At 45.5% G+C, this 27,875-nt stretch overlaps 1 protein-coding gene across 1 annotated transcript in view; it reads left to right on the top strand.

The window, feature by feature from the left end:
- The window catches only part of KIF21B (kinesin family member 21B), a 76,816-nt gene that overhangs the window by 30,084 nt on the left and 18,857 nt on the right, over positions 1-27,875 (top strand). Inside the window, exons 5-24 of the mRNA XM_063140761.1 lie at positions 2,946-3,080; positions 3,797-3,964; positions 5,372-5,487; positions 6,241-6,436; positions 8,815-9,004; positions 9,873-9,936; positions 13,456-13,677; positions 14,300-14,384; positions 15,742-15,856; positions 16,213-16,404; positions 17,366-17,565; positions 20,554-20,661; positions 22,256-22,324; positions 23,093-23,322; positions 24,238-24,385; positions 24,495-24,689; positions 25,794-25,895; positions 26,345-26,510; positions 27,040-27,100; positions 27,634-27,691. Coding sequence (XP_062996831.1) covers positions 2,946-3,080; positions 3,797-3,964; positions 5,372-5,487; positions 6,241-6,436; positions 8,815-9,004; positions 9,873-9,936; positions 13,456-13,677; positions 14,300-14,384; positions 15,742-15,856; positions 16,213-16,404; positions 17,366-17,565; positions 20,554-20,661; positions 22,256-22,324; positions 23,093-23,322; positions 24,238-24,385; positions 24,495-24,689; positions 25,794-25,895; positions 26,345-26,510; positions 27,040-27,100; positions 27,634-27,691 — 2,820 coding nt within the window. The remainder of the gene's footprint in view (positions 1-2,945; positions 3,081-3,796; positions 3,965-5,371; positions 5,488-6,240; positions 6,437-8,814; positions 9,005-9,872; positions 9,937-13,455; positions 13,678-14,299; positions 14,385-15,741; positions 15,857-16,212; positions 16,405-17,365; positions 17,566-20,553; positions 20,662-22,255; positions 22,325-23,092; positions 23,323-24,237; positions 24,386-24,494; positions 24,690-25,793; positions 25,896-26,344; positions 26,511-27,039; positions 27,101-27,633; positions 27,692-27,875) is intronic.

The raw sequence follows: 27,875 nt of genomic DNA, 5'->3' as shown, positions 1-27,875 counted from the left end.
AGTAGCTACTACCTCCTGATTCCATGATCACAATTGCTAACACAGATTAAAATTCCACTTCACTTATAAGCCTGTATCTAAAGAATGTGTATGTGCATGAGTCCTGGGATGGGGTGGTGGCCGGGGTGGGTGGGGGATTCCTTCCTTCAGTTATTAGAATAAGGTGGCTAAAGGGTTCTAAGCTTTAACTAATCTGCATTAAGTGATCTTGAGTATGTACTGGAGGAATAAGCTAGGGGTGTTTTCTGTTCCCATGGAAGCATTTTCAGACAAGAATTCTTTAATTGTGTTTCCAACTCCTGCCTAACTGCATCTTGATCCCATGGGAGATGCTAACATTTTGTATGGCATACTCAGTTGTTGACATGCCTTATTTGGGTGGAGTCCATAACATAGCCCAGTTTTTAGCTATGAGTCAACTCTCTTTTATCCCTTTGCATTTTGGCTTTAATAACCCTGAGCATCCTTCTTGAGTTTTTGAGCTGTTTTTCCATATATTTTTCTCTCTCGACTAAAATTGTTATCACTTTCCGTGTTATATTCTAGCTAATACATTGGTTGGTTAGAATCATTGCGAGTTTTATTGATACATTTTCTCATGATTGTCCTGGACAGTTGATATCCCATTTTTTTCTTTGCAGGATCAGAGGCCAAAACTAGATGTTACACACAACTTCTGTGGGGTTGTTCACGCAACATGCTATCCCACACTCAGTGGTTGAGTGTGGCTTGTTTTGAACTGTGGCTTGTTTGTTGAACTGCGAGTTAGCATGTTGTCTGAACACAGCATGTTTTCTGCAGGGTGGATTATAAGGTGTCATTTGAACGCAGACAGGGTGGCTTGTTAACCATGCAGTGTGACTTGTTAAGCACTCTGAACAATAAAAAAGCAAAAAATGGGTTCTCAAGGGCCTAATCTACACCAAGCAGGATATTGCACTATGAAAGCAGTATATAAAAGGCAGGAGCCACACTACTGCTTTATAGTGGTACTGAAGTGCACTGACAACTGTTGGGGCCCATTGACACAGACCATATACTGCTTTTATACCATTATATCCTGCTTGGTGAGGCTCCTGCCTTTTATATACCGCTTTCATAGTGCAATATCCTGCTTGGTGTAGATTAGGCCTCAGTCCCCATTAGATGATTTGTGTGTAGAGGACCCCTCCTTCCCAGTATGGTTTCTTTTTCCCCTAAAGCTTTTGTGTACTTCTGAAAACTATGGGGTACTCTCCCCCCCCCCCACAAGCCTACCTCTTGTGTGTGAGTGGCTACATAAGCAAAGGCACTCACAGCTTAAACATTGGAAATAGAAGAATTTGGGGCCCATTGACACATACCGTATACCGCTTTCATAGTGCTATATCCTGCTTGGATATCCTGCTCCTGCCTTTTATATACCGCTTTCATACCTCTTTCATACTGCAATATCCTACTTGGAGTAGATTAGGCCAAAGTGGCTTGAGAAAATAAGCCACACTGCATTGTTAACAAACCACCCTGACTGTGTCCAAACAGCATGCTAACTTATGGTTCAACAAACAATCCACTGTTCAAACAATCCACACTCAACCACTGAGTGTGGGTTAGCGTATTGTGTCTCTTTCCTTGATGATGGTTTCTTCTTTTTTCTTCTTTTATTAACCAAATGCAGAATTGGTGGCTACAGCAGGGCATGAGAAGGCTGGGGTGGGTGGGGTGGAGAAGAGGCCATTTCTCTGTTCAAAGTTTCCCCCTTCGCAGCAGCTTTTTCATCTCCAGGGAAAAGATATGGAGGGAATAACGGATGGAGAGTGGTTTTATTTTTCATTTTATTGGATGTACATTTTTTCACATAAGTTCCCGTCCTGGGAATTTCTCTTGAAAGGTGATACTGAAATGTCTATAGTTTGAATGAATGAATGAATAGCTTCTGTTTGTTAAGACACACCATCTCTCAAATCTTACAGGTACCTTGTTAAAATTTATACAAAGCATAAAATGAATCAAATAATGCCACAGCCAAACCCATATTTACAGTTCCCTCTTCATGAGTGTGTTCTAAAAGACAATGAATAGCTGCCGTACTTTAGTTAATTAATCCACATGAATTCTTCCTTCTCTCATTGAATAATGAAGGAATTCTTCCTTCTCTCATTTGAATAATAGTTGTCTCCATAACAACTAGGTCCTATATCTTTTCCAGCCATATTGAATCACTGGGAGCATATGATTGCTTCCAAATCTTTACAATATATATCCTGGCAACCATCAATAGATATGAAAGTAATTTAGAGTGCTTTTTAAAAAATAAATAAAATGTTTAATATTCCCTGTCAAAATTACTTCAACCTTGAAAGATAATATATAACTAGTCATTCAAATAATTATACTTAATATCTCATACTAGAAAGCTTTAATTTTAAGTTAGCTCAACCACATGTGTAAGTGTACCCTTTGAACCACATTTTCCCCAGCAACAGCCGTGACAGGTAATTTTTTCAGTTGCCAAGGGACTATACACTATCTAGCAATCAATTTAAAATGTGCATGTTTCATAGTTTACACAAGTAGAATATGAAAGCCCCTTTCTTCCAGCAATTCTAACCATTGCTATCCAGTTCAACATTGAATTCTGTCTCCCAATGAGAAATTGAATTTTGCATTTCTAGATATCATTTGATCGAAATTTTCAATTCGTATGTTGTCAGACCATTGTTTCAGAGTTCTAAAAAGAAACAGAGAGATGGTTGGTCTCCTACCATTTCTATATGGAGGTTGGTCATCATGTGAAATGGGTTGACTTTTGCAGGAGCTAATGATACGTTAGTGTCCAGCAGAAAGCTACACTGCAACCTTTGTAAGCAGGATTGGAAAATGGTACAGTTTGCTCTCTATGTGTGTGTGTGTGTGTGCGTGGCCTTGCATCTGAGCTGAAAATGTAACCCCATCTATTCCTGCAGCTGATTCAGTGCCTGAAGCAGGGAGCTCTATCCCGAACCACAGCCAGCACCCAGATGAATGTCCAGAGCTCCCGCTCCCACGCTATCTTCACCATCTACCTTTGCCAAATGCGTGTCTGCTCCCCTGTACACTTGGTAAGGACACGTGAGGGGGGCAAGTGGTTGTGCACTCTACCTTGATGTAGTCAAAGGGAAGAGGTGGACAGAAGCCTTCTCCTATCCAGCTTGCCTGCACTCTTGAGGTCATCAGCAGGGTGACCTTGGAGGGTGACCTTGAAGGGTGGTTAGGCTGTTGAGTACAAATGAGAGGGCCTTTTCAGTGGTGGCTCTGCACCTCTGGAATCAGCTTCCATCAGGGTTGATCAGGCCTCTTTTTTGCAGGTCTTATTTTCACTGGCATTTTCATAATCTGAGGGCTGTAGGTTTCATTGGTGATCTATTTGATTTGTATTATCTGTTTTTAATAGTATCGTATAGAATATTTTTTTTGCATTTATATTTGTTTTTGGTATATTTCTGTGTTGTTTTTATCTTGTACACTGCCTTGAGAGTGTTCTACCCATAAAACCAGCCTAAACCCATTTAAAATCAATCAGTCAATAATTGTTATGAAGGAAATGGATGTACAGCATGACCTATGAGGGAAGTGGGGACTGGGGAACTTGAACTGGCTTTCTGTTACCTCAGGTAGGAAGCATGACTCCTTATGTCCTAATAGCAGCAGGCGCTGGTGAGAGCTCAGTGGACACACTCCTTGATATGTGGCAAAATAGCAACCATCAGTATTTATAATAGTGTCTTGTGCTGGCAAAAGCCTTGAAATCTGATACTGGGCCTTGTTTCGGTTGCAGGTGAATGGAGACACAAACAGTCTCCTGGAGGGATCCCAGCCTACCAGCGAGTACGAGACGCGAACTGCGAAATTCCACTTTGTTGACCTCGCTGGCTCAGAGAGGTTGAAGAGGACTGGTGCAACGGGCGAGAGAGCCAAAGAAGGAATCTCCATCAACTGTGGTTTGGTATGGCCTTTTATCCTACAGATGGGTCAGGGTTGGATGTGAGGGCCGGTGCTAGGCCCTGTGAAAATTTGCCTGGCCAACATGGTCTTTCCTCACCTGATTGGTGTTTTAGAATTTCTGCACCCCTTGGCTTGGTGTCAGTGGTGAAGAGCTGAACCATTTGCTGTTCCTTGCAGGTCTCATGGAGTGGGATTACCTGTGTGAAGTACGTTGTGTATTTCTTCAGGTGGGCAAGTTTCTCTCACTGAAGCAACTGCAAAAAGAAGTTTCATTTCTAGTCAATTATGGAAATGAGACTATAGTAGATGTGTTCATTGTGCCATCTGTGGGCACAAGTGTGCCTTTGGACAGCTTTCTTGGCACCCGCCAAGGTGCCCTACCATTCCTACTTTTTAAACTATTTTGTTAAAATAACAAATTTCTTACTGGCAGCTGGAATTGTTTCAAAGCAGACCTCCAGCTGTTCCACTCATCTTTTCCTATGAATGTCCCTGGGCCATGCATGGGGCTCACAGATGTTCTTCGGAAATGAAGATGTCAGGTGACTGCAGGCCAATGCTTTCACCTGCAGTGCGCCCATTTTGCAGGACAGTATCTCAAATTGTAAAATGTGCCCATGGGCTCAAAAAGATTGCCTTTCCCTAGGGACTATAGCTTGGCTGCCGCTCAGTGGCTTTGGCATTTTATTTTAGGTGTATACCTAACATATCTGAATTATACACCTAAGTATGAATGTGCTAGTGGTGTTTAAAAATATCTAGACACACTTTTTGCCTGTAGTATGTACACAGCTTCAACAGATGTGGAAATTACCATTACCATCCCATACATTGTAAAATTAGGTGTTGTGTCTTGCAAAATAATGAAATAATGGAAGAGTAAAGGGAACATGGCACAAAGAGTTGGTTGGCAAATAGTTACCAAGGTCCAGGCAGAGGTTATAAGAACCTATAGAGGATGAAACACAGTTCATTGGAAGTCTTAAAACTGGTCTGTGGTATTAGCTTTTTGATTTTACTTTTTTAAAGATTTCCTTAAATAAGGACTAGAAACTTGCTTTTTAAAATGAGCTGAAATTCTCTGGGGTTGGATAGATGTTCCAGTTAAATCCAGTCTATGGACTGTAGTTGGAAAGAAAGCTTTTTTTCCTCTGCCTCTTTGGCAGCATCATCCATATGCTGTATCCCTGTGATGGAAAATTGGTGGCTTTTACCAGCCTGTCCTTAAGTAAGGAAGACCTACTCCCCGACCTGATATGCGAAGCAGGGGGCTGATCTGTAATTTCAAAAAGGAGAAAACAGTTTGGGGCCGTGCTGGCTTTCCTGTGAGGAATTTCTGGGGCAGAGGTCCCAAAATAAAAGGCAAAGCAGCCAGCCTTATTCACTGGCGTGTCCATTTCCTTGGCAGCTAGCACTGGGGAATGTCATCAGTGCCCTTGGGGATCAGAGCAAGAGAGCCTTGCACGTGCCCTACCGAGATTCAAAGCTGACCCGGCTCCTCCAGGACTCCCTTGGCGGCAACAGGTAATGGGAAGAGACGCTAGAACAGGTGCTTTTGTGGCAGATCAAAATTCCTTAAAGTTCTTATCTGGGGTTCCTGGCATTGGGGGTTGTGGGTGAGAAGGCTGCCTTGGTGGTGTGTCATGATTAACACTGCATGGCCATGGGAGTGCTTAATTAGAGGTTTTGAGGCAAGACTGCAACAAATGTTCCAAGAAATGTATTTTTAAACACATGCTAAGCTTCATTTTTTCCTGAGTTCCCAATGTGATTATTGGCTTCGGCAGAATGGATGCTTACATAATATGCTTAAGCTGTTTTGATCCAGAATTTTGGCAACTGAACCTCCTAACATGGGATCACTGTAATCTCCTCTCCCCCACCCCTTTTCTAGTCTGTTTCCTTTAACAACGGGCCTTCTTTCCTTCATGTTCTGTGTTTATCTCGACATGTCCTTTGGACCTGAAATCCCTGCTTCTGTTAGACAGAAAATTTGATCATTTGCCCAAGGCAACAAGAGCCAAGGCTGCTCAGAGGACCTGTGAGCCCAAACTCTTAATGGTGTGCTCCTCATGCGTGTCTCTCTCCACCCCACATGCACCGTTCAACTCAGCCGAAGTTTGTTGGCTTGAACTGCTAGATTGCATCTTGGGTGGAAGAGCCGTATTGGGAATGTCTTGACCACGACCTCGTTACTCTAATTTGGAGACCACTGATGGGGCTGGGAGACTAGAAGCCTTCCTGTGCTTGACCCTGTCTGCTCTCCCTTCTTTATAGCCAAACCATAATGATCGCCTGTGTGAGCCCTTCAGACCGGGATTTTATGGAGACTCTGAATACTCTGAAGTACGCCAATCGAGCTCGCAACATCAAGAACAAAGTGGTGGTGAATCAGGATAAGACCAGCCAGCAGATCAGTGCTTTGCGAGCTGAAATCGCTCGTCTCCAGATGGAGCTCATGGAGTACAAAGCGGTAAGGAGGAAGCGTGAGCATTTTGCTGTGGCAGGTGAATTCCTGGCCACTGCTGACATTGAGCCACAGGCCTTCAGGACTAGAAACAGTCCCCTTGTCTTCAGTGGTAGCTTTTTTTTTCTTTTGAGTATTTCAAGCACTGCACACCAAGTTAAATCCTGTTGTGGAAAGAATAATCTTTCAATGCCTTCTTTGGTCTTTTCTTTTTTCTGTTGAGCCGTGCTACTCCTGCAACTGATTCCTTATATATGGACATTGGCGGCAATCTCTCAGCTTCAGTTTCTCCATCTTCAAAATCGGGGTAATAGTGATCTCTGTTGCGGAGAGAATATCCCAGTAAATAATGGGAGAGAACAAAGCTATGTGATGAACCAGGAGGACTTAGCCCATCCCATCCTTTCTATGAGATGGCCGTTGGGAAACAGGTTGGGATAGCAGGGAGCACAAACCAGTGTGGTCTTGTTTGTCTGCTGTATAGGTAGATCAACCAAAGGTATATTTTCAATTTGGGATGGAGAAAAGTTTTGGAAAACAAGGAGTTTGGATATGAACTCCCCTATTTTGGAAACCCCCAAGCTGTTATGAGCAGATGTCAAACCCTCAGCTCAGGTTGCCTCAGCTCATTAAATGCAACACTCCTCACCTTCCTCCCACCCTTTCACATACCTACCAAGTTGCAAGCAAAGAGAGGAGGGAAGACAGTAGCTTGAGACCAGTGGAGACAGGTGGCTCCAATTCCGGTGGGGTTGTGAAGCCATTCTCGGTTTCAGTCAGAACTAGCCAGACTGCTACAGGAGCTATCCGAGGTGCTGATCCTAGGTTGGCAATAGGGTTCAGAACCTTGGATAGCACCTTTAGAGTTCTGACTGGAACCCAGAACGGATTTGCAGCCCTACCGAAATTTGAGCCACCAGCCTCCGCTACTCAAGATTAAAGCCACAGGCTGTTCCTAAGCTTTTCGTACTGCAAGAGTACTGCAACCTCAATTTCCCACCAGAGGCCATAGCTTCTTCCCCACATTGCTGCCAAATTGCCAGTGAGATTTAGCAGAAATTCGGCAGGGGTAAAAAAGTAGCATTTTCACTTTAGAACAAAGTGTATAGGCAGCACTTGCTTTGTTTTAATGCATAATTATGCTCCCAGAAGCTCTGGGGGAGCGTAAATTTTCAGTAAATCAAGCTGCATGTTCCCTGCACACCTTGTTTTGAAGTGAAAATGTGGTGTTTTTGCCACCGCTGTGCTGTTGAAATTTGGCAGCAATTAGGAGCAGCAGTGACTGGGTGGGTGGCAGGCTCCATAAAAGAGGCCAGGGTGGGGGCAGGCTGATTCTGGCCTGTGGGCCCCATGCTGGCCATGTTGGCCACCCCTGTCCTACAGTCATGAGCTTTTGGAAGCATACTCCTTGTTCCTCTTAACCCGTTGACTATGCCTTGCTGCACTCCCACTCGTTGAAAGAACAGAGAATGAGCAAACTATACAAATGCTGTCATGCCGTATTAGTCAGCAGTCTCTATTCCAAGAGAGATCTGTCAAATCTGCTCTATTGGCCCTTTAGAAAGACATTAAAAACAGATTTATTTTTGCCAGGGGTTTGAATTATAGGCTGCTGTGATCTTGTTTTAGTGCTCACTCCTCCTGCTTTTAATGATGGTGTTTAATCTCTCCGTTTTGGTATTTTCATGTTACAGCTTCCTTTTATTGTGTATTAAAATGCTATAACCTGCCCTTGGGACTTGGCGATCAAAGCCTGAAATGTAATATAGAAATAAATCTTGTCTGAGATTCTTAGAGCTCTGCCTCAGAATGAAAGTAGGGAATTAAATATGTTGAAGTACCCCAATTTTAGAATCTTCCTATATGCACAAAGTTGCCATGTTGCATGGAAGGCTTGACATAACTGAAGTGGTATAGTCCTGTAACTACTAGGGATGTGTGGATTTTGTTAATTCTGTTCTGTGTGTATTTCATAGGATGCCAAGCATCTTTTATTCTCATTGATGTAATCAGATTTTTTTTTAACCAGAATTTTGTTCGACTTTTGCTAATTTGCATGATGTGCACTGCGGCAATGTGGATTAACCAACGTGCGTTTGTGTAAGCGTGCATTAGTGCAAATCCCACCCCCAAGTGAAAACCCACCCACATGCCCATGCAATCCGCATGACTTGGGAAAAGCCAGTCAGCTGAACCACAGGTCAGATTAATAGAAATCTGAACTCAGTTGAGTCAGTTGCAGATTTCTCCCAACTTCCCTCGTGACAACGCTGTGTTTGCCCCTTTGGCGGGATATGCACAAGGCAGCTGCCTTCCACCCCAGCTCATGTCTTTTCAGCCCCAACCCTTCCCTCTGAGGCTTACTTTCACTCCTCTTCTCCAAGGGTAAGCGCGTCATTGGAGAGGATGGCTCCGAAGGCTACAGTGACCTGTTCCAAGAGAATGCCATGCTGCAAAAGGAAAACACCACTTTGCGAATGCGGGTGAAGGCCATGCAAGAGGCTATTGACGCGATCAACGTCCGGGTCACCCACTTGATGAGCCAGGAAGCCAACCTGATTCTTGCCAAGGCAGGTGAGGCTGCGAGGGTAACTGGTTGGGTTTTCTAGTCCCATTTCATTCACCAGCATATAGTCAGCCCTGTAGAATTTTTAGGTGACACGTTTTAAGAATAGAACATCCGATCTGTCCTCAAGGACAGTTTCGTTAAGGGCCGAACTATGTGGGATGTTAGTTTTGTTTTTAAACAGGTGTGCTTGCCTGACCATTTTTCTTTTAGAGAGAAAACAACTGCAAGGCCCAATCAGCCAGTCTCTTTGGCCTTTGCTAGACCACTTTATATCCCAGGGTGATACCCGGGATAGTCCCGTGCATCCAGATGACGGACAGGGGATCCCGGGATCAGGCAGGGATCATCCCTCCCTGGCCCCGGGATATAGCCTACCCCTTCAAGCCTGCTTTTCCCCACGGTCTGGGGCTGAGCCCGAGACGGCAAGCGTGTGGTCCGTTTTCACGGCTTTTCCCACCTACGAGCATGGGGAGCAGGGTGGGGGGGAGCAGGAAAATCAATTTAATTTTTTTTAAAAAAACTTACCTTCGCGCACAAGTGTTTGTGCGCATCGTCCCCTTTAAAAGTTTAAAAAAATGCCGGGCGCAACGGCTCTCTTTTGAGTCGCCTCGCCTTATGTGTAAACGAGGGCGGGATCTCGTGTTATTGAAGATCACTCCTCCTCCATCCGGGGATATCCTGTAGGTCTAGCAAAAGATGTTGCACAACATGCTTGTTTTTGCAGGATTCTTGGCCATATCATTTTAACCAATTCCATAACAATGAGGCTTCTCTGATTTCCTTGGGATCTTACTTATTTTTGTCTAGGTTTCTCTTACCTTATCGATTTGACTTTCATACTTGTCCCTTTGCTTCCTTGTTCTGTTATCCCAGGTGATGGGAATGAGGCTATTGGTGCTTTAATTCAGAACTACATCCGGGAAATTGAGGAGCTCAGGTATGTGGGAGCGAGTTTGTTTTTTCATTTTCTCATGTGGCCATGCCTACTTGAGAGGGAAGAAATATTTGTAGTTGTGTAATTCTGAGTAGTAGTTTGACTTTATGGATGACTATTCAAGTAGCTCTCAGCCAGTACCTGTCACCCTGTAGCTTCCTGCTTTTTGTGTACTGTTATCTTTTTGTGATCAACGTTATTCCAGGATCAAAAAAACCCTTTCGTAATAAGAGAAAAGTTAAGGCATTTACAAATTGACTCATGCACCAAAAGGCATGGGAATTGTAAATTTAGGTGCTTACTATTAGGGGTGTGCACGGACCCCCCACTCCGCTTCACTTTAAGATCCGCCATTTTCGGATCGGCCCGCTCCGCCCCGCCCCCACTCCGCCTGTGCCCACTTTGCTCCGCTCAGAGCTCCGGATCTGGATCGGAGCTCCGGTCCCCCCCCATAGGGGGGTTTACCGGGCCCTGCCGCCATCGCCGCCCATGCGGCGACGGTGGCAGAGCCCGGTAAGGAGGAGGGGGGCCTTACCTGCCTCCGTCCGCGGTCCGTCACTGTCTTCAATTGAGCCCGCGGTTCCACCAGGAAGTCTGGGCCACAAGTGTGGCCCAGACTTCCTGCTGGAACCACGGGCTCAATTGGAGACGCTGACGGACCGCGGACGGAGGCAGGTAAGGGAGAGGAGGGCGGGGGGCGTTACCGGGCCCTGCTGCTGTCGCCGCATGGGCGACAGCAACAGCGGCAGGGCCCGGTAAACCCCACTTACCTTTCCGGCGGAGCTCCGGATCGAGGCGAAGGATCCGCCTTCACCTCGATCCTCTTCGCCATGCTCCGCCGGCCCCCCAATCCTCTTTGCCTCCGCCTTAAGGGCAGGCGAAGCTCCCCGCTCCGCTACTGCTTCTCCGGTCTGATTAGAAGCGGAGCACATCCCTACTTACTATAATGTCTACACCATGAGAGGAATAAATACAATCTTCAGTCTAGCATATTGATCTCGCTTACAACTTAATCTCCATGCAAACTTTTTCTTCATCTTTCAGCCGTGATCCTTTCAGTGTGTCTGTATTAGGAGGCCCAAAGTGCACATGATGCTTAATGTGCAACTAAGAACTACATCTTGCAGCCCTGGCCCAAGCTCTCCTGCCACCTAGGCAAAAGAGCGCACATACCCCCACATCAAGACCCCTCCTTTCTCTTTACTTCTTCACAACCCCAACCTTCCCCATCCTGCTGTCATAGTGCACCCTGTGGGGGGAGTACAATGCTAGCATATGCCACTTCCTTGCTTCATTTAGTCCTGAAGGAAACCTGAAAGCAGAGGCGTCCAACTTGCCATCCACCAGGGCCTCTAGCGTGAAACCGGGTGGAAAGAGGATTCAAAACAAAATACTAATTTCCTTTTTTTGTGTGTGTATCTTTTCCTCCCTGCTGCAAACTGTATACTTTTGTTCCCCTTACCATACTCTGCTCGCCACCAGAGCACCTTTTGGAGCACTGCTAGTAGAGGCATTTAGGCTGGTAATGGTGGAATGAGGCAGATCTTTTATCTTCTTTGCTTATAAAACTTGGTGCTCTATCAACAGGAATTTGGTTCCCACTTTGGTGTTTTGATGAGAAGTTGGTGACAGGGATGAAAAGTGTAGAGGGCTGAGATTCATAGAATCCCGTGGGCCGAGGGGTGGGAACGCAGGGGTGGGGGGCACAAGGAGGTACTGGGCAATGTGAAGTGCTTCACTCCCCTCACCACTGAGAAGCTTACAAAAATCTGGACAGAGAGATTAAGGGCGGAGTCCTATCAATTGTGCCCTTGGTGATCAGAAGCCCTAAACATGGAGGCATCCAATCTCTCAATGCAGGACAGGAGGAACAGCAGAGGTGATCTTCACCTCCCTGTACTCCTGTCCTGCATATTTCGCTAGACGGGAGCACTTCAGAGGGGGAGGGAAGGAGGCTGGAAGAGGCTCAGGATAATTCATATCCTGGCCTCTCCAGTATCCTCTCTGCTCCCGCCCATCAGAACACCCCCTTTCCTCCTCCTCCTCGGTCGCCACGGAGGGCAGCCAGTGCAGTTCTCTCTGCACTGGCTGTGAAGAGGTGTGGGGGGGAGTATAATGCTAGCATATGGCAGACTCTATTCGGTATTGTGTCCAGTTCTGGGCACCAGACTTCAAGAAGGATGCAGACAAGCTGGTGGGGTTCAGAGGAAGGCAATGAGGATGATCAGGGGTCTGGAAACCTATGAGAAGAGACTGAAAGAACTCGGCATGTTTAGCCTTGAGAAGAGAAGACTGAGAGGAAACATGATAGCACTCTTCAAATACTTGAAAGGTTGTCACAGAGTGGAGGGCCAGGATCTCTTCTCAATCATCCCAGAGTGTAGGACACAGAATAATGGCCTCAAGTTACGGGTAGCCAGATTATGGCTGGACATCAGGAAAAACTTCCTGACTGTATGAGCAGTATGACAGTGGAACCAATTACCTAGTAAGGTCGTGGACTCTCCCACACTAGAAGCATTCAGGAGGCAGCTGGACAGCCATTTGTCCTGCACTGAGCAGGGGGGTTGAACTCAATGGCTTTATGGGCCCCTTCCAACTCTACTATTCTATGATTCGTTCCAAATTCCACAGCATGATAGTGGAACATTCTGCTTCAAAATTTCACAGGCTAAGAAAATAGCATGACGTCTTTGATTTTCTGATGTTCTGGCTAATATTTTTTAGGATTTTTAATAGCATTTTTTTCATTTGATAAGTGCAGAATTTTTATGGTTTTGGAGCATATATAGCTGCCTTTTACTGAGTCAGACTATTCATCCATTTAGCCCATTATTATTGACACCAACTGATCTGGGCAGAAATGTTTCCCTGCACCTGAGTTTATTTTTATTGAAGAGTCCAGGGATTGAATGTGGGACCTTCTTCATGTAAAGCATGTGCTTTATCCCAGAGCTTTGGCCCCTCCCCTAATTCTAGATAACTGTATTCTAGACGTTTGGGCAAGGAAGGAGTTTTCCTCCTCCATCTTGTTCCTCCCCACACACATCAAGAATTACCATAACTAGCATACTTTATTTTGGGTGGAAGGTACCTGTGCCTCTGTCTCTGTCTCTGTCTCTGTCTCTGTCTCTGTCTCTCTCTCTCTCTCTCTCTCTCTCTCTGTCTGTCTGTCTCAGTTCTTGATGTTTTTCTCAGATTTTCTTTTTGCTGGATGAATGGGCTATGCATTTTCCTCCTGTTATGACTGCCATCTTTGGGGCCTTGTCCACCCTGTTCTTTCCTGTTCTTTGTAGAACTGTGTCCTGCTAGAATTACGAAGTGAGGATCCTGCCTTATAGCAATGTGGTCTTTTGAGTCCCTGTCAGTAAATGACAGCATCGGACAGAACGCCTTATGTAATTCTGGGCAAGCAGATAGTCCCCATCATACAATGCCAAAGAAACTTGTCTATGTCTAAATCTCAGCTGCTCAGTAGATCATGACCTTCTGAGGTGTCTGTTGTCTTTGTCTTCTTTGCAGAACAAAACTCTTGGAGAGCGAAGCCATGAACGAGTCACTGCGTCGCAGTCTGTCGCGGGCTTCCTCCAGGCTTCCTTATTCCCATGGCTTGTCTCCAGGGCCTGGGTTGGGAACTCCAAATAACTCTGTCACCTCTGTGGAGGCTGAGGCCTTGGAAGTCCTCCAGTGTGCCAAGCAAGATGTAGAACGGCTGAAGAAGGAGACTAAACAGCGAAGGAAAAGGTAAAATATGATCCTCTGTCTGGCATCTGTTCAGGCTCTTCCCACCATCCTTCTCATGCTCTACCAAACTCCTGTAACACTACACTCATGATCTAGAACAGGGAGGTTGAGCCTCTTTCAGCCCAAGGGCCAAATTCTGTTTAGGAAAAGTTCTTGGGGCCTTGTTGCAGTGGTGGGCCGGGACCATGGGCAAAAGGGATGGTCTAAAGGCAAAAGGGCGGGACCAGAAATACCAAAAGTACCGGGCGTACTTTACCTTTAAACCTCTTATTGCCAGTAGCTGAGCCTTAGGAGAAGAATTTTAACATTTTAGAATGGAGGTGGTGGGGAACTTCACAAAGGCTGGGAAGCCACCAAATGACTGGTGGTCAGGGAAAGGGGGCGGAACTGGGGGAAGGTTGCGTGGCCATCTGGCGTACTCTAGGTGGGCTGGATTTGGCCTTCAGGCCTGAGGTTCTGTACCTCTGAGCTATAATGTCACGACCCATAACTCCATGCTTAGCTTCTCTTCCCCCTTTACATAATTGGTGGTGTATATGTAATGTGGAATATGTAATGTATGTGTGGAATAAAAATGAATGAATAAAACCACGTTCACATAAAATCGCCCTCTTTTCTGCAGCCCAGAGAAAGAAGGGTTTAAGAAGAGGTTGAGGCTGCAGCAGGGAAATGAGGTAGATGAGACGGATGAGAATGAGGTGGAAGAGGTAAGACATCTTGCATTTCCCATGCATGTCACTTCTGTGCTCTTTTGGGAGTCTATTGCAGGGGTGTTGAACCTCAGGCCTGGGGGCCAAATCCAGCCCAGCTGGAATCCCAATTTGGCCCTCAGGGGTTCCCAAGATGCCCACGACCCCTTCCCAAGGCCCCAACAGATTGTTTGAAGGTTTCCTGACTTTTGCTTGCCCCCCCCCCCCTCAAATTCATAAAAGGTTGAAATGCCTCTCCTTACTTACTGGCAGTAATAGCTTTATGCTGGTATTTTTTGGTACTTTGGCCCCACCCATTTGCTATCAGCTCTGCTGGAACGCAGCCCCCCAAAACTTCTCAAAAACTGAAAAAAGTTCAACACTCCTGGTCTGTTGAGTGTGCCACACTTTCCAGTGGGTTGTGTGGCATCAGGAATGTGAGGATAGTGGCCGTTTTTTTAGCATGGTGTGAAAGCTGTGCTAGAAACTCAGATGTTGTTCATTGACATCCATTCACAGCTGTGCAAATATCAAGATCTCCTTTTACAGGGTTGCCAGTTACCTGTTTTTTTGGCGGGAGGGGGGACTGTTCATTGCTAATATGTGGATGATAATGTATGCAAGTTTGGACTGGGCTCTTGGTTTTATTATTAAGGTAGGGCTGCTAGCTGTGATGGAGGCTGAGCTGTCTTCCAAGGAGGGTCTGTAAAAAGATGTGTATGGAAATAATGACATTTAAAAAGAGGAACTATGGGTTAGGAACAAAGTAACATGCAAACTATTCAAATCAATGACATATTTGCCGGGCTTTTAGCATATAACCAGACTCTGGTGTATGTGTTGTGTTTTTATCTGTGAGTTTTATTGATGCTTTTACTGCTTATCTGCTGTTCTTTTACAAATTTTACAGATTTGAAAAGTTTTTATATTTGTTTCATGTTTTAAGCTGCCTTAATTTTTTAGAATTATAGGACAGGATTAAAAAGAATGTGAGTTTGGTTAGGTCTCTGGAGAAGGGGTGCTCTAAATTTATGTATTTATTTATTTATTAGATTTTTATACCGCCCAATAGCCGAAGCTCTCTGGGCAGTTCACAAAAATTAAAACCACAATAAAACAACCAACAGGTTAAAAGCACAATTATGAAATACAGTATAAAAAGTGCAACCAGGATAAAACCACGCAGCAAAATTGATATAAGATTAAAATACAGAGTTAAAACAGTAAAATTTAAATTTAAGTTAAAATTAAGTGTTAAAATACTGAGTGAATAAAAAGGTCTTCAGCTGGCAGGAATTGGGAAGGTTTAGCTCTGTAATACCTTAGAATGGGTTGCATCATTCCTCTTCTTTCTCATCACTGTGCCCGTTTTTAGGAGGAACGGGATGAGAGTGGCTGTGAGGAAGAAGGTGGCCAGGAGGAGGACGAAGAAGATGATTCAGGAAGTGAAGAAAGCTTGGTAGATTCTGACTCAGACGTTGAAGAAAAGGGTAAGCTTATGCAGCAAATGTTGGAGGGGTAGTGCTGTCTCTGTAGGGATCCAGGTGAATGCTCAACAGCGCAGAGCCTTCGGGATGTATTTAGAGCCGAGGGCCTTTCATCAGTTCAAGTTGGGAATGCTGAATGCCCAGCTCTTTGTGCTGTCCATCTGTAACTCCCATTGTGATAATTCCTGTCTTCCTTTCAGCAAAAGAAACTTCCCTACACATTAGGCTTTTTCTCTTCAGTTCCATCAAGGATATTGCTCATTCCAGTTTTTAAAAAGGCTTTTCATGTGTAATGTTGAGATCCCCCTACCTTCAAGATGGTGAAGTTTCTTTTTTCTTTTTTTCTTTTATATATCTAGCAGCAAATTTCCAGGCTGATTTGGCTGACCTGACCTGTGAGATTGAGATCAAACAGAAACTAATAGATGAGTTGGAGAACAGCCAACGACGCCTACAGACCCTGAAACACCAATATGAGGAGAAGCTTATTCTACTGCAGAACAAGATCCGTGACACCCAGCTAGAGAGGGACAGGGTCCTGCAGAATCTCAGTAAGGGCATGTTGTTGGGGGAAGGCTGGATTTTGATCAGTTGAACAAGTGCCAGGCATGTTTTGGTCTGGTACTTGTCTTTGGACTCCAAACCAAACCTGTGCTTTGGGTGTGGAAAGTTTGGTTTGGGGCCTCAGAACTGTGCCTTCTACCCAGACACAGTGTCAGAATGGTCCAATATTAATTGGTCAAATGAATGGTCAATGAATGATTCAGGAGCGTTACCGGTCAAGCATGCATGAAACCCAGTTCACTACCAAAGTGACTATTCTTTTTCCGACATACTGTTATCTCCATTGTGGCTGAGAGATTTGTACAGATAAAGCACACTATATAATCTACCCAGACTGTACCATTTATTTATTTGTTTATTTATTTATTAAATTTATATACCGCCCCATAGCCGAAGCTCTCTGGGAGGTTTACAAATGCAGGTTGAGGATTGCATTGTTAAGTGCATTCTCCATGTAATAGTTCCCTGATTATGTTAGGGGAAAGACCATCCTAAAACTTTCCATTGACATTCTAGCTACTGGTTTGATAGGACAGTGGGAGGAAGGTTCCATCATACACTTCCCCAGCTTTCATTCTGAAATGGTGTAGTCCCATAAAGGCTGTGCCACATACTTCTCCTGACCTATGAACCTGTTCTTAGCCATGCAGTCATATACTTCCAGGAGTGTGTGGAATTTCCACTTGGTTGTACAATAGGTCTCTGGTACTTCTCTTATATAAGTACCAGAGACCCATTGTACAACCATTCCCATGGTCACACACAGTGCATTTTCATAGGTTTTTAAATAAGGCTGCAGTTAGCCATGCCTCTTCCAGACATCCCCTCTACTTACATATTTTACATCAGAAACTGGCCTTCTGACCTCAGTGACACTGGCACAGAATGTAGTGTGCCTGTGCTCAAAGATTGACATTGCTTGCTTTCTTAATTTCCTCTTTCCGTAAGGTTCCATGGAATGCTACACAGAGGAGAAGGCCAACAAGATCAAAGCAGACTATGAAAAACGTCTAAGGGAGATGAATAGGGACCTGCAGAAGTTGCAGGCAGCCCAGAAGGAACATGCTCGCCTCCTCAAGAACCAGTCTCGATATGAGCGAGAACTGAAAAAACTGAATGCAGAAGTGGCAGAGATGAAGAAAGCTAAGGTAACTTAGGAACATAGGAAGCTGCTACTGGTCCATCTAGCCCAGTATTGTCAACACTGACTGGCAGCAGCTCTCCAGGGTTTAAGGCAGGATTCTTTCCTAGCTTTATCTGGAGATGCCAGGGATTGAACCTGCGATCTTCAGCATGCAAAACAGGTGCTCAGCCACTGAGCTACAGCCTCTCCCCAGCTTCGTTGAGAGGTTTTGACTGTTTGGATAAGTTCAAGGGGTTCTGCTTGTGCACTTCTCTCATTATTATTATTATTATTATTTATTTATATAGCACCATCGATGTACATGGTGCTGTACAGATAACACAGTAAATAGCAAGACCCTGCCGCATAGGCTTACAATCTAATAAAGTTGTAGTAAACAATAAGGGGGGAAAGAGAATGCAAACAGGCACAGGGAAGTGTAAACAGGCACCGGGAAGGGTGAAGCTAACAGTATAGAGTCAGAACAAACTCAAAGTTTAAAAGCTATAGGGAAAAGAAAAGTTTTTAGCTGTGTTTTAAAAGCTGTGATTGAGTTGGTAGTTCTCAAGTGTTCTGGAAGAGCATTCCAGGCATGAGGGGCAGCAGAGGAAAATGGACGAAGCCGAGCAAGGGAAGTAGAGACCCTTGGGCAGGCAAGAAGCATGGCATCAGAGGAGCGAAGAGCACGAGCGGGGCAATAGCGTGAGATGAGAGAGGAGAGATAGGCAGGAGCTAGACCATGAAAAGCTTTGAAGGTCAACAGGAGAAGTTTATATTGGATTCTGGAGTGAATTGGGAGCCAATGAAGAGATTTCAGAAGCGGAGTGACATGGTCAGAGCGGCGGGCCAGGAAGATGATCTTAGCGGCAGAGTGGTGGACAGAGACCAGCGGACTGATGTGAGATGAGGGGAGGCCAGAGAGAAGGAGGTTGCAGTAGTCCAACCGAGAGATAACCAGTGCGTGAACGAGAGTCTTGGCAGAAGAGACAGACAAAAATGGTCGAATCCTGGCAATATTATACAGGAAGAAACGACAAGATTTAGCTACTGCCTCGATATGAGGAATAAAGGAGAGCGAGGAATCAAATATAAAGCCAAGGCTACGAGTTTCCTTGACCGGAGTAAGCGTGACATCGTTGACAGTAAGAGAGAATGAGAGATGAGGAGAAGGTTTAGGAGGAAAAACAAGCAGTTCAGTTTTTGCCATATTGAGTTTCAAACGGCGATGAAGCAGCCAGGCTGAGATATCTGAAAGACATGCTGAGATACGATCGTGGACATCAGGAGAAAGTTCCGGAGATGAGAGATATAGTTGTGTGTCATCGGCATACAGGTGATATTGGAGGCCATGGGATTGAATAAGTTTACCCAAGGGCAGCATGTATAGAGAAAACAGCAGCGGGCCAAGCACCGAGCCTTGCGGAACCCCTACTGAAAGGGGAAAGGAGGAGGACGAGCTGCCGTTAGCCGACACGCTGAAAGAGCGACCCTCTAGATAGGAGGCGAACCAGTTATAGACAGAGCCACAGAGTCCAAGGTCATGGAGGGAATCTAAGAGAAGATCGTGATCAACCGTGTCAAAGGCTGCAGTTAGATCAAGGAGAATAAGGACGGAATAATGGCCCTTAGACTTGGCAGTGAGAAGATCATTGGTGATCTTGGTAAGGGCTGTTTCAGTGGAATGCAAAGGACGGAATCCAGATTGAAAGGGATCCAGAGCAGAGTTACTAGAGAGAAAGTCAAGACAGCGAGAGTAGACCACACGTTCCAGGATCTTTGAGACAAGGGGCAACAGAGAGACAGGTCGGTAGTTAGACAGAGAAAGTCGATCAAGAGTGGGTTTTTTGAGAATGGGAGAGACAGTAGCATGTTTAAAAGCAGAGGGAAATGAGCCAGAGGACAGAGAAGAATTAATGATGTGAAGCAAGGACGGGAGGATAGCGGGGATAAGATTAATAAAGACGCGAGAGGGAATTGGATCACGGGAACAAGTGGAAGGCTTCGACGAGCGCAGTATTTTAGACAGTTCATCAGCTGAGACTGAGGGGAACGCCGAGAGAGTTGCAGGAGGAACTGACAGGTGAGGCACAGGAGCTGGAAGCGGATCAGAGCTGGCCAGATCGGAGCGAATAGTTTGGATTTTAGCATGGAAGAAAGAGGCAAAGTCATTGGCAGACAGAGAGGCGGGGAGAGATGGTGGATTAGGTTTCAGGAGAGAATTGAAGGACTTGAAGAGCCGCTGAGGGTGTCTAGCATTTGACTGGATCATCGTTGAGTAGTGCTGCTGTTTGGCCAGTGAAATGGCAGAAGAGAAAGAGGAGAGAACAAATTTGTAATGGACAAAGTCCGCCAAGTCCCTGGTCTTACGCCACAGGCGTTCGGCTGCCCGGGAACAAGAGCGAAGGTAGCGGAGGAAAGAGGTAAGCCACGGTTGGGGTTGAGAGGGGCGAACTATCCGAGTTGTAGATGGAGCAAGATTATCAAGAGTTGAAGACAATGTGGAGTTAAAGGAGGAGACGGCTGAGTCCAAGGAGACGGCTGTGATGACAGAAGGAAGAGAGGAGGCTAGAGACTGAGAGAAAGCCTCATAGTTGATAGAATGCAGGTCATGAGCTGTGTTGGACTAAGCAAGAGGCAGAGAGGCTGTTAGTGGTGGAGAACATTTTGTGGAACAGTGGAATGTGGGAAAATATGACCTCTTTCCTGCCCTTTTCCAGATCTTGAGGAGAGAACCTTGTCCTATTTTATCCTGACAACAGCCCTATGAAGATTGATTAGGTGAAAAGCCAATAACTTGCTCTTGGCTGTCGAATTGGCTTCATAGCCTAGCAGAGATTTGAATGTGGGTCTTCCCCATCCAAACCCAGTGCTGTCTGCTCTACCACACTTATATGAACTCAAACCAAATTATATTTCCCAGTTAGATATATCCGGAGATGTCATAGCCGTCAGGGCATGGCCAGGTCTCCACTTGTGCCTAGTATTAAATCCGCCTATGCCGTTTCACCTACAGGTGGCGCTGATGAAACAAATGCGTGAGGAGCAGCAGAGACGGAGACTGGCAGAAACCAAGAGGAACCGGGAGATTGCCCAGCTGAAGAAGGAGCAGCGTAGGCAAGAGGTGAGCAAGAGGAGCATTTCCAACTCAAGCTTTGGGAGGCCTTTTCCTAGTAGAGCTTACTCAAAGCCACCGATTATTGGGAAAAGAGAGAGGAAGAGGAGAGGTCCAATGAGATCAGAGTAATCATGTAAATAGAAAATCTGTTTTTATGCCTACCTGACTTGAGCTGCCTTCACAAAAACAACTTGTGCGTCCACTAAACATATGAGGCTGGGATCAGGACCACACTGGCTAGCCATGCCTGCAATGTTGGCAAGCTACTCTGGCCATGTCCTGCAAAATCAGCATGGTCAGTTGAACGTGAGAAAAGGGTCGATAGCAGCATACAGCTCTGCCCGTGTAGGGGCTCCTACGTGAGTTTTCAGTCATTAGGACATCTCCCTGCCCAGGTACAACTGTATGTGCATAAGGGCTCTCTTCATGCAAAGGGTGATATCTGGCTGGCACTGTCCTGCTCTTCCTCTGTACATTCAGTGAATGCATGAGAATGCGGTGTGAGTTTTAAAGTGGAGTATGTTAGCATCTATATCCGTAAGTAGCCCCATATAAACATGATGTCATTATGAAGGATTGTTTTCTATCTCACTGCATGTGTTAATTGGCTTGCCTAGTGCCAGGATGTTTGTGTTATAAACAAGAACTGCACTGTGAATGACCACTGTTCATAATGTGATTGGCACAGTCAGTAGTTTCTGCATTTAATCTGACCTCACTGTTTACGATTCTTTCCTCCATCACTATATGTATAAACCTGAAACTTTCCATAATACTCCATGCATCTGATGAAGTGGGCTATATTCCACAAAAGTATATGCCAGAATAAATGTGTTTAAACTGCCACTTGATTTTTATTCTGAAGAAGGTACAGGGTAGTTCAAGAAAGGGAAGGTAGAGTAGAAGGTTAGGTCAGTGGAGTTAATACAACGACTTATAATATGGACTTAGGGTGGTATGAGAAGGATGTGGGTTGATATTGAAACTGACTACTAAGGATATTAGGAAAAAGGGAGCTAATGGTTGTTCATTCTGGTCGCTGAAAGGAGAACAACAAGTAGCCCTATAGGGAGGTAGATTGAGGTTAAAACATGAGGCATGTTGTTAATTTATTGATTTATTTTATTAATGGTAAGTGCAGTCTGGCACTAAAATGTGCTGCTTTTGGAGACTGTTGAAATTCTCTTTCTTGAGAAGGTTTTTTAGGAGACACGTGGGCAAGCCTCTGTCACGGATGCTACAATGGCAGGTTGATGGGACTGGGTCAGGGATGGGCCATTTGTGGCCCTCCAGATGTTTTGGCCTATAACTCCCATCAGCCCTAACTAGCACAGCCAGTGGTGAGGGATGATGGGAGTTGTAGGCCAAAAATAGGGGGGGCAGAAGTTGCCAGGCCCTCTAGTAGATCCACTAAATTTCTTTCTTGGGGATGTTGAGAACTTTGATTTTGTGAGCCTTCCTAATCACATGTGAAAAGGGAAAAGACTGCTTCGTTCATTTAGATTTAGTGAATTGATGGTGTTGCAGTTGAGGTGGCTTTTATAAAGCTCTTGCCTTTCCCTGCTCACCTAAGCTATCTTTTCTCCCACCGTGCCTGTAGTTTCAGATTCGAGCGCTGGAATCTCAAAAGCGGCAGCAGGAGATTGTACTGCGCAGGAAAACCCAGGAGGTGAGTGGCAGCCTTACTGCCCTGCAAGGAAAGCAAGTGCATATTAGTCACCAAAAAATCCCATCCTCTTTTGCCGCACTGAGAAATTCTCACTGTAACCCAGAAACACTTTTAGCTGTATTTGAACTTTGTTGGTTTTCCCAGTTTCAAAAAGCCACTCAGATTGAAAACATCAGTGAACCAACCAAGGTCATTTTCTCTGCTCTTGAGGAATCACTTGCACCCTGCAGATACAAAGGGAACAGAAACAGAGTTTCTCTGTCTCTTTTGCATGCAAATGTAACACCAACGTTTCCCCAGGTCCTGTTTGCTCAAAGCAACTCTTTGTTCCTTACCAAAAAGCTGGGTATTATGTCTACTGCATTATACCTTGGTTAAGGTGTGGTTGCTAAGTTGAGTCTTTGCCTGTATAGAGTATTTTAGTTTGTTTGTAGGCAACATGCGGCTTTTTGCATGACGTTCAGCAATGTGTGTCCAAACCTATTGGGAACTTCATCCAATCCTGGGTAATTTCTAGTTGCTTGAAAAAAGGAGTTTCTCCTCAAAGTCATTTGCCTCTGTCTTGATACTCACGTTGTTGAGATCTTGCCGTTGTGTTCCAGTGGGTGTGCTTTTGGCCTGGTTCAAGACATCCCAGGACTGCTATTGGTAGACTGGGTGGCTGGCACTGTGGAGCTTTTCCCACATGGCATTCCTTCCGGAGACTGCACGTTGTCTGGTCCCACCTCCATATTCCTGTTTTCAGGACGACATTTTGTTGCTATCTAGGTCTCTGCTCTGCGCCGTCTGGCCAAACCCATGTCTGACCGGGTTGCAGGGAGGATGAACCAGAAGCAAGCCATGCTGGACTCAGGTGCTGAGGTCTCCACCAGCACCACCTCCTCAGACCCAGAATCTGGTTCTCGTTCTGTCTCCAGCATCGTACGCCAGTGGAATCGGAAAATCAACACCTTTCTGGGAGACTCTCCTTCTTCCACAAACGGGGCTCGAACCATCAGGTCAGACATTGGGACAAGTTAGCAGTTTGGTTATGGTTGAGGCTAACCTAAGAAACATGTCTATAAGCAATGTATATAGATTTTTTTCAAGGACAATCTTGCCTTCTGGGACACTGGCATATCTGTGCCTTCCTTTGCTTGGTAGCTTTCACAGTGGACCCCATCCTCAACTCTATGCACAAGGAGAGCTCAGAAGGCCATGTCTAGCCCCCAGGTTCTCAGGCAGGAGAACTTGTGTCCCATGGCTTGTGTCCCATATTCAGCCCCCTCTGCCCCCCATCCTGTGTGCTCCCATTGCCTCCATTGGGAGTGTAGTGTACTGGTGTAGTGGCTAGAGTGTTGGACTGGGAGTCAGGAGATCTGGGTTCTAGTCCCCACTCAGCCATGGAAACCCACTGGGTGACTTTATTTATTTATTATTATTTATTTGTTTAAAACATTTATATCCTGCCCTATATCATTAAGATCTCAGAACGGCGTACAGATAAAAGCATACAGTATAAAACAATAAATATGCACAGTTAAAAACAAATTTAACCATGAACCAAGTTAAAACAATATATAATTTAAAAGCAATAAAAACTTTGGGCCAATCATAGCCTCTCAGCCCAACCTACCTCACAAGGTTGTTGTGAGGATAGAAATGGAAAGGAGGAGGATTATGTACGCAGCCTTGGGCTTCTTGGAGGAAAAAAGGCAGGATATAAATGTAATAAATAAATAAATAAATTGCCTTATGCCCCCTTTTTACTCCTTTTTGCAGCATGGGGGTGGCAGTGGGGATGGGCGTGCAACCTGTGGCAGTTCAAGGGGAGTGGAATTGGCTCCTGTATCACCCAAAGTTGCCCACTCCTGCTTTAGAATGATGGCAGCATCATACTGATCAGTTCTTTACTACATGATTTCCCTGTGCAGGAAGAAGTTCCCAAAGAAAGGGGCGAACCAGACCTTCAGTAAGACAGCCCGCCTGAAATGGCAATCGCTGGAGCGTCGTGTCTTTGACATTGTCATGCAGAGGATGACGGTTATCAACCTGGAATCGGATATGGAGCGGCTCATCAAGGTGAGGGAGGGCGGCTGTCTCCAACTGGAGCAGAAGGCTTGGGGGCAGCTGGGGGTGTTGCAGCTCATTGGCTGACAAGAAAGTCCCCGCCTCCTATTCTCCCTTTCAGAAACGTGAGGAGCTGTCGCTGATGCAGGAGATGCTTCTAGGGAAGAGGGAGAAACTGCAGACAGAGAACACCGAAGAGCTGAAGGGTCTGCAGGAGCTGAATGAGGAGATTGAAGTGCTGGCTGCCAACATCGACTACATCAACGACAGCATCTCTGACTGCCAGGCCACCATCATGCAAATTGAGGAGACCAAGGTGCGTGCCCCATCCGTGGGTGAGGCAAGTGGTTGGGGAGGAGGGCATGCTGTAGGGTCTGGAGGTGAGCTGAAGCTGCCTGGCTGGGGCTCCCTTGGCTTAGGTGCTCGGATGTAATGGGCGGATCAGGACAATCTAAGCCAGCTTTCTCCAACCTGATGCCCTCCAGATGTGTTAGACTGCAATTCCCACAGTTCTGCGATTGTAGGGATTGTAGATCAGCACACCTGGAAGGCACAAATTATTTCATTTATTTATTTACTGGATTTCTAAATCGCCCAATAGCTGAAGCTCTCTGGGCAGTTCACAAAAATTAAAACCATCAAGTACAATTCAAGGTATAAACAAGCTATAGCATAAAAACACAATATAAAAGTACAATATAGAAGCACAACCAGGATAAAACCGAGCAGCAATGCAGAGCTTTATACAGATTTAAAATACAGGTTTGAAACAGCAAAGTTCAAAGACTAAGATGGCAAACTGTTAAAATACTGGAAGAATAAGAAGGTCTTCACCTGGCGTCGAAAAGAGTATAACATAGGTGCCAGGCGAACCTCTCTAGAGAGCTCATTCTGCAGCCAGGGTGCCACAGCAGAGAAGGTTAGAGAAGTCTGATCTAAGCGTTCTGATCTTAATGGATTAAAAAAATTCCTCATTTCCTCTTACCGTTTTAGCTTTCAGCCTGTTTGAACAAGGGGGATATATAAAGCAGAGACTTGGGATATAACTTATGGAGTTGGGAGATTCTTGGAGCTCTACTGTTCCCTCTGGGCACATTGTGGAACTGTGTCTTATTCAGAGCAGTGAGAATTTGGCATCCATGTCAAAGTACCTCTAGTCTACGTGAACTTGCTGGTCTGTAGCCCGCTAAAAAAGAAAAAAACCTGCAATGCAAATGATTTGGCTTCAGTGGGTGAATGGATTGTGTGAGACTGACTACTATTTCCATGCCCAAATCTATTGAATCTTGGGGTGTAAGCTAGCCTGTGGAGCTGCCTCTTCTGCACGTGGCGAAACAACATCTTGGGACAGCAAAATGCAGCCTTTCTCCAGCTATCTCATTCTACCGCTTCTTCCCCATGGGTCTCTTCTTCTTGCTAGGAAGAATTGGATTCTACTGACACCTCTGTGGTGATCAGTTCCTGCTCCTTGGCTGAAGCACGGCTCTTGTTGGACAATTTCCTCAAGGCATCCATAGACAAGGTAGGTCAAAGCAACGTCCCTTGTATGGATCAGAGATTCTTGCTCAGAAATCCAAGACAGATCAGTCAGCTCTTCTAGTTGACAAGGGTATTGAACTCCTAATTTAGAATGGAGTGTGTTTTGAAGGATTCCAGACCCCTGCATTTGGACCAAGTCTTTTTCTAACTCTGCGCTCTGTCCAACCATATGGTTTTCTAAGGAGTGTAAACCTCTGAGATTAGCTAAACTGGTGTTTCATGGTGCAACCACAACATTCTGTTCTGCCTCAGAATCCATGGGTAGAACGCATTGCCCCATAATAACGCAGTCTTTGTGTATGCTCAAGCCCAGATCGGGTGGGAGGAGCTGAGTCCAGATCTACCACCCCCTCGCCCTTCCTTCCTTTTCCCCAAGGGCTAGAAATCCTTCACTGATAGGCTTGTTTCTGATTCTCCAATCTCTGCAAATAGAGCCTGCAGGTAGTCCAGAAGGAAGCTCAGATCCGGCTACTGGAAGGACGCCTGAGACAAACCGATGTGACTGGCTCCTCTCAGAACCATCACATCCTGGATGCCCTACGGGAGAAGGCAGAATCACACCCTGAGCTCCAGGCGCTCATCCACAATGTGCAGCAAGGTGGGATTTTGAAGTTCCGTTTACTCTTCAGGTGTAATCAGATGTCCACTTAGCCATCCTTTCATGTAGTGACTCTTTGCTCTCCTATCAGCTTTCCTTCCAGTGAGAGCTACAGGCTCCTTGTGAGGAAAAGGCCAAGATGGGCAAAGCCACCATGTGACAAATGCTGCAGTCAGCCAGGCTACCATGTGATGCTTGCAGCCACGACATGGTTAACATGGTCATCTGAACCTACCCCAGGTTCAGCAAGGCTGGTTTCAAGTTGTGACTCTGCCCTGTGTTCGTTCCTTGGGACCTGTTCTTCTGATGCTATAAACTGGAGATGTGAACTCTCTCTGGCAGGCACATTAGAAATCGGAACAACCCTCTTTTGTGTGTGTTGAGGATGTCCTGGAGCCATTTTGCCTGATCAGATCATTGATAGAACATCGGTGCTGCTGGGTCCCCCAGGGGGAGGAACGCAGTCTATGCTAAGCACCCAAGTGCCATTGGACATGATCTGGATGTTTGCTTGTTTTGTTTTGCACAGAGAATGGTTATGCCAGCACAGATGAGGAAGTCTCCGAATTCAGCTTGGCCTCAGAAGGGAGGTGAGTGCCCCTCCCCCAAGACAGAATGATGGGCAAATGCATAGTAGCCATTTCTCTCTACCCTATGGAGACCTTTAAAAGGTGGATGACGTGGAAATTCCACCTGTTCACCATAGGTGCCACCCAATGAAATAAGTTTAAGCACCAAGGAGTGTTAAATGGGGTGCGGGGTGCTTCCAGACAAGTCATTCTGCCTCATTGACAGAATTTGATGGGGGTGGGGGGAGGTCCAGATAGCATTGTCTTCCACTTGCAACCCTCCTGTGTTTTCCCATTGTTTCTTGCATCCTTTTTCTTATTGTTATTATTATGGCAAATCCACTAAGGAGTAAAAAATAGAAGAGCCGTACAATTCTCCCTAATTACTAGTGCTGGGGCTCTTCTGTCTGGAATGAATTGGACACCTGAGTGCAGGACTGAGGCTTTGCTGGGAGGGGAGTCACTTAGGGTCGGGGTGGGTGGGTGGCCATGTTTATCCTCTGTGCTTCTTACTGGAAAACTGCATGTACCAAAACTCTTTTCCTGTCCTACAGCTTTTCCCAGTCTTTCTCCATGAAGGGCTCTGCTAGTCAGGATGACTTCAAGTGCAGGGTAAGTTTGAAAGCTGCAAATGTGCTTTTAGGCATTTTGTGGGTACTTCAATAAATTTCTATACCTCCCTTCAATAGAAATTCCCAGGGCAGTTTACATAAAAAGAAACATGAGGAGAGCCAGAAACACGAGGAGAGTCACAGTGTGGCAAAAGCCCTACAAACAGCCAGGCTGCAGCCAAGAA

Source organism: Elgaria multicarinata, chromosome 1 (assembly GCF_023053635.1).
Source record: "Elgaria multicarinata webbii isolate HBS135686 ecotype San Diego chromosome 1, rElgMul1.1.pri, whole genome shotgun sequence".
NCBI lineage: Eukaryota > Metazoa > Chordata > Lepidosauria > Squamata > Anguidae > Elgaria > Elgaria multicarinata.
Note: the sequence above shows the minus strand (reverse complement) of the source record. Positions and strands in the feature narration are given on the sequence as shown.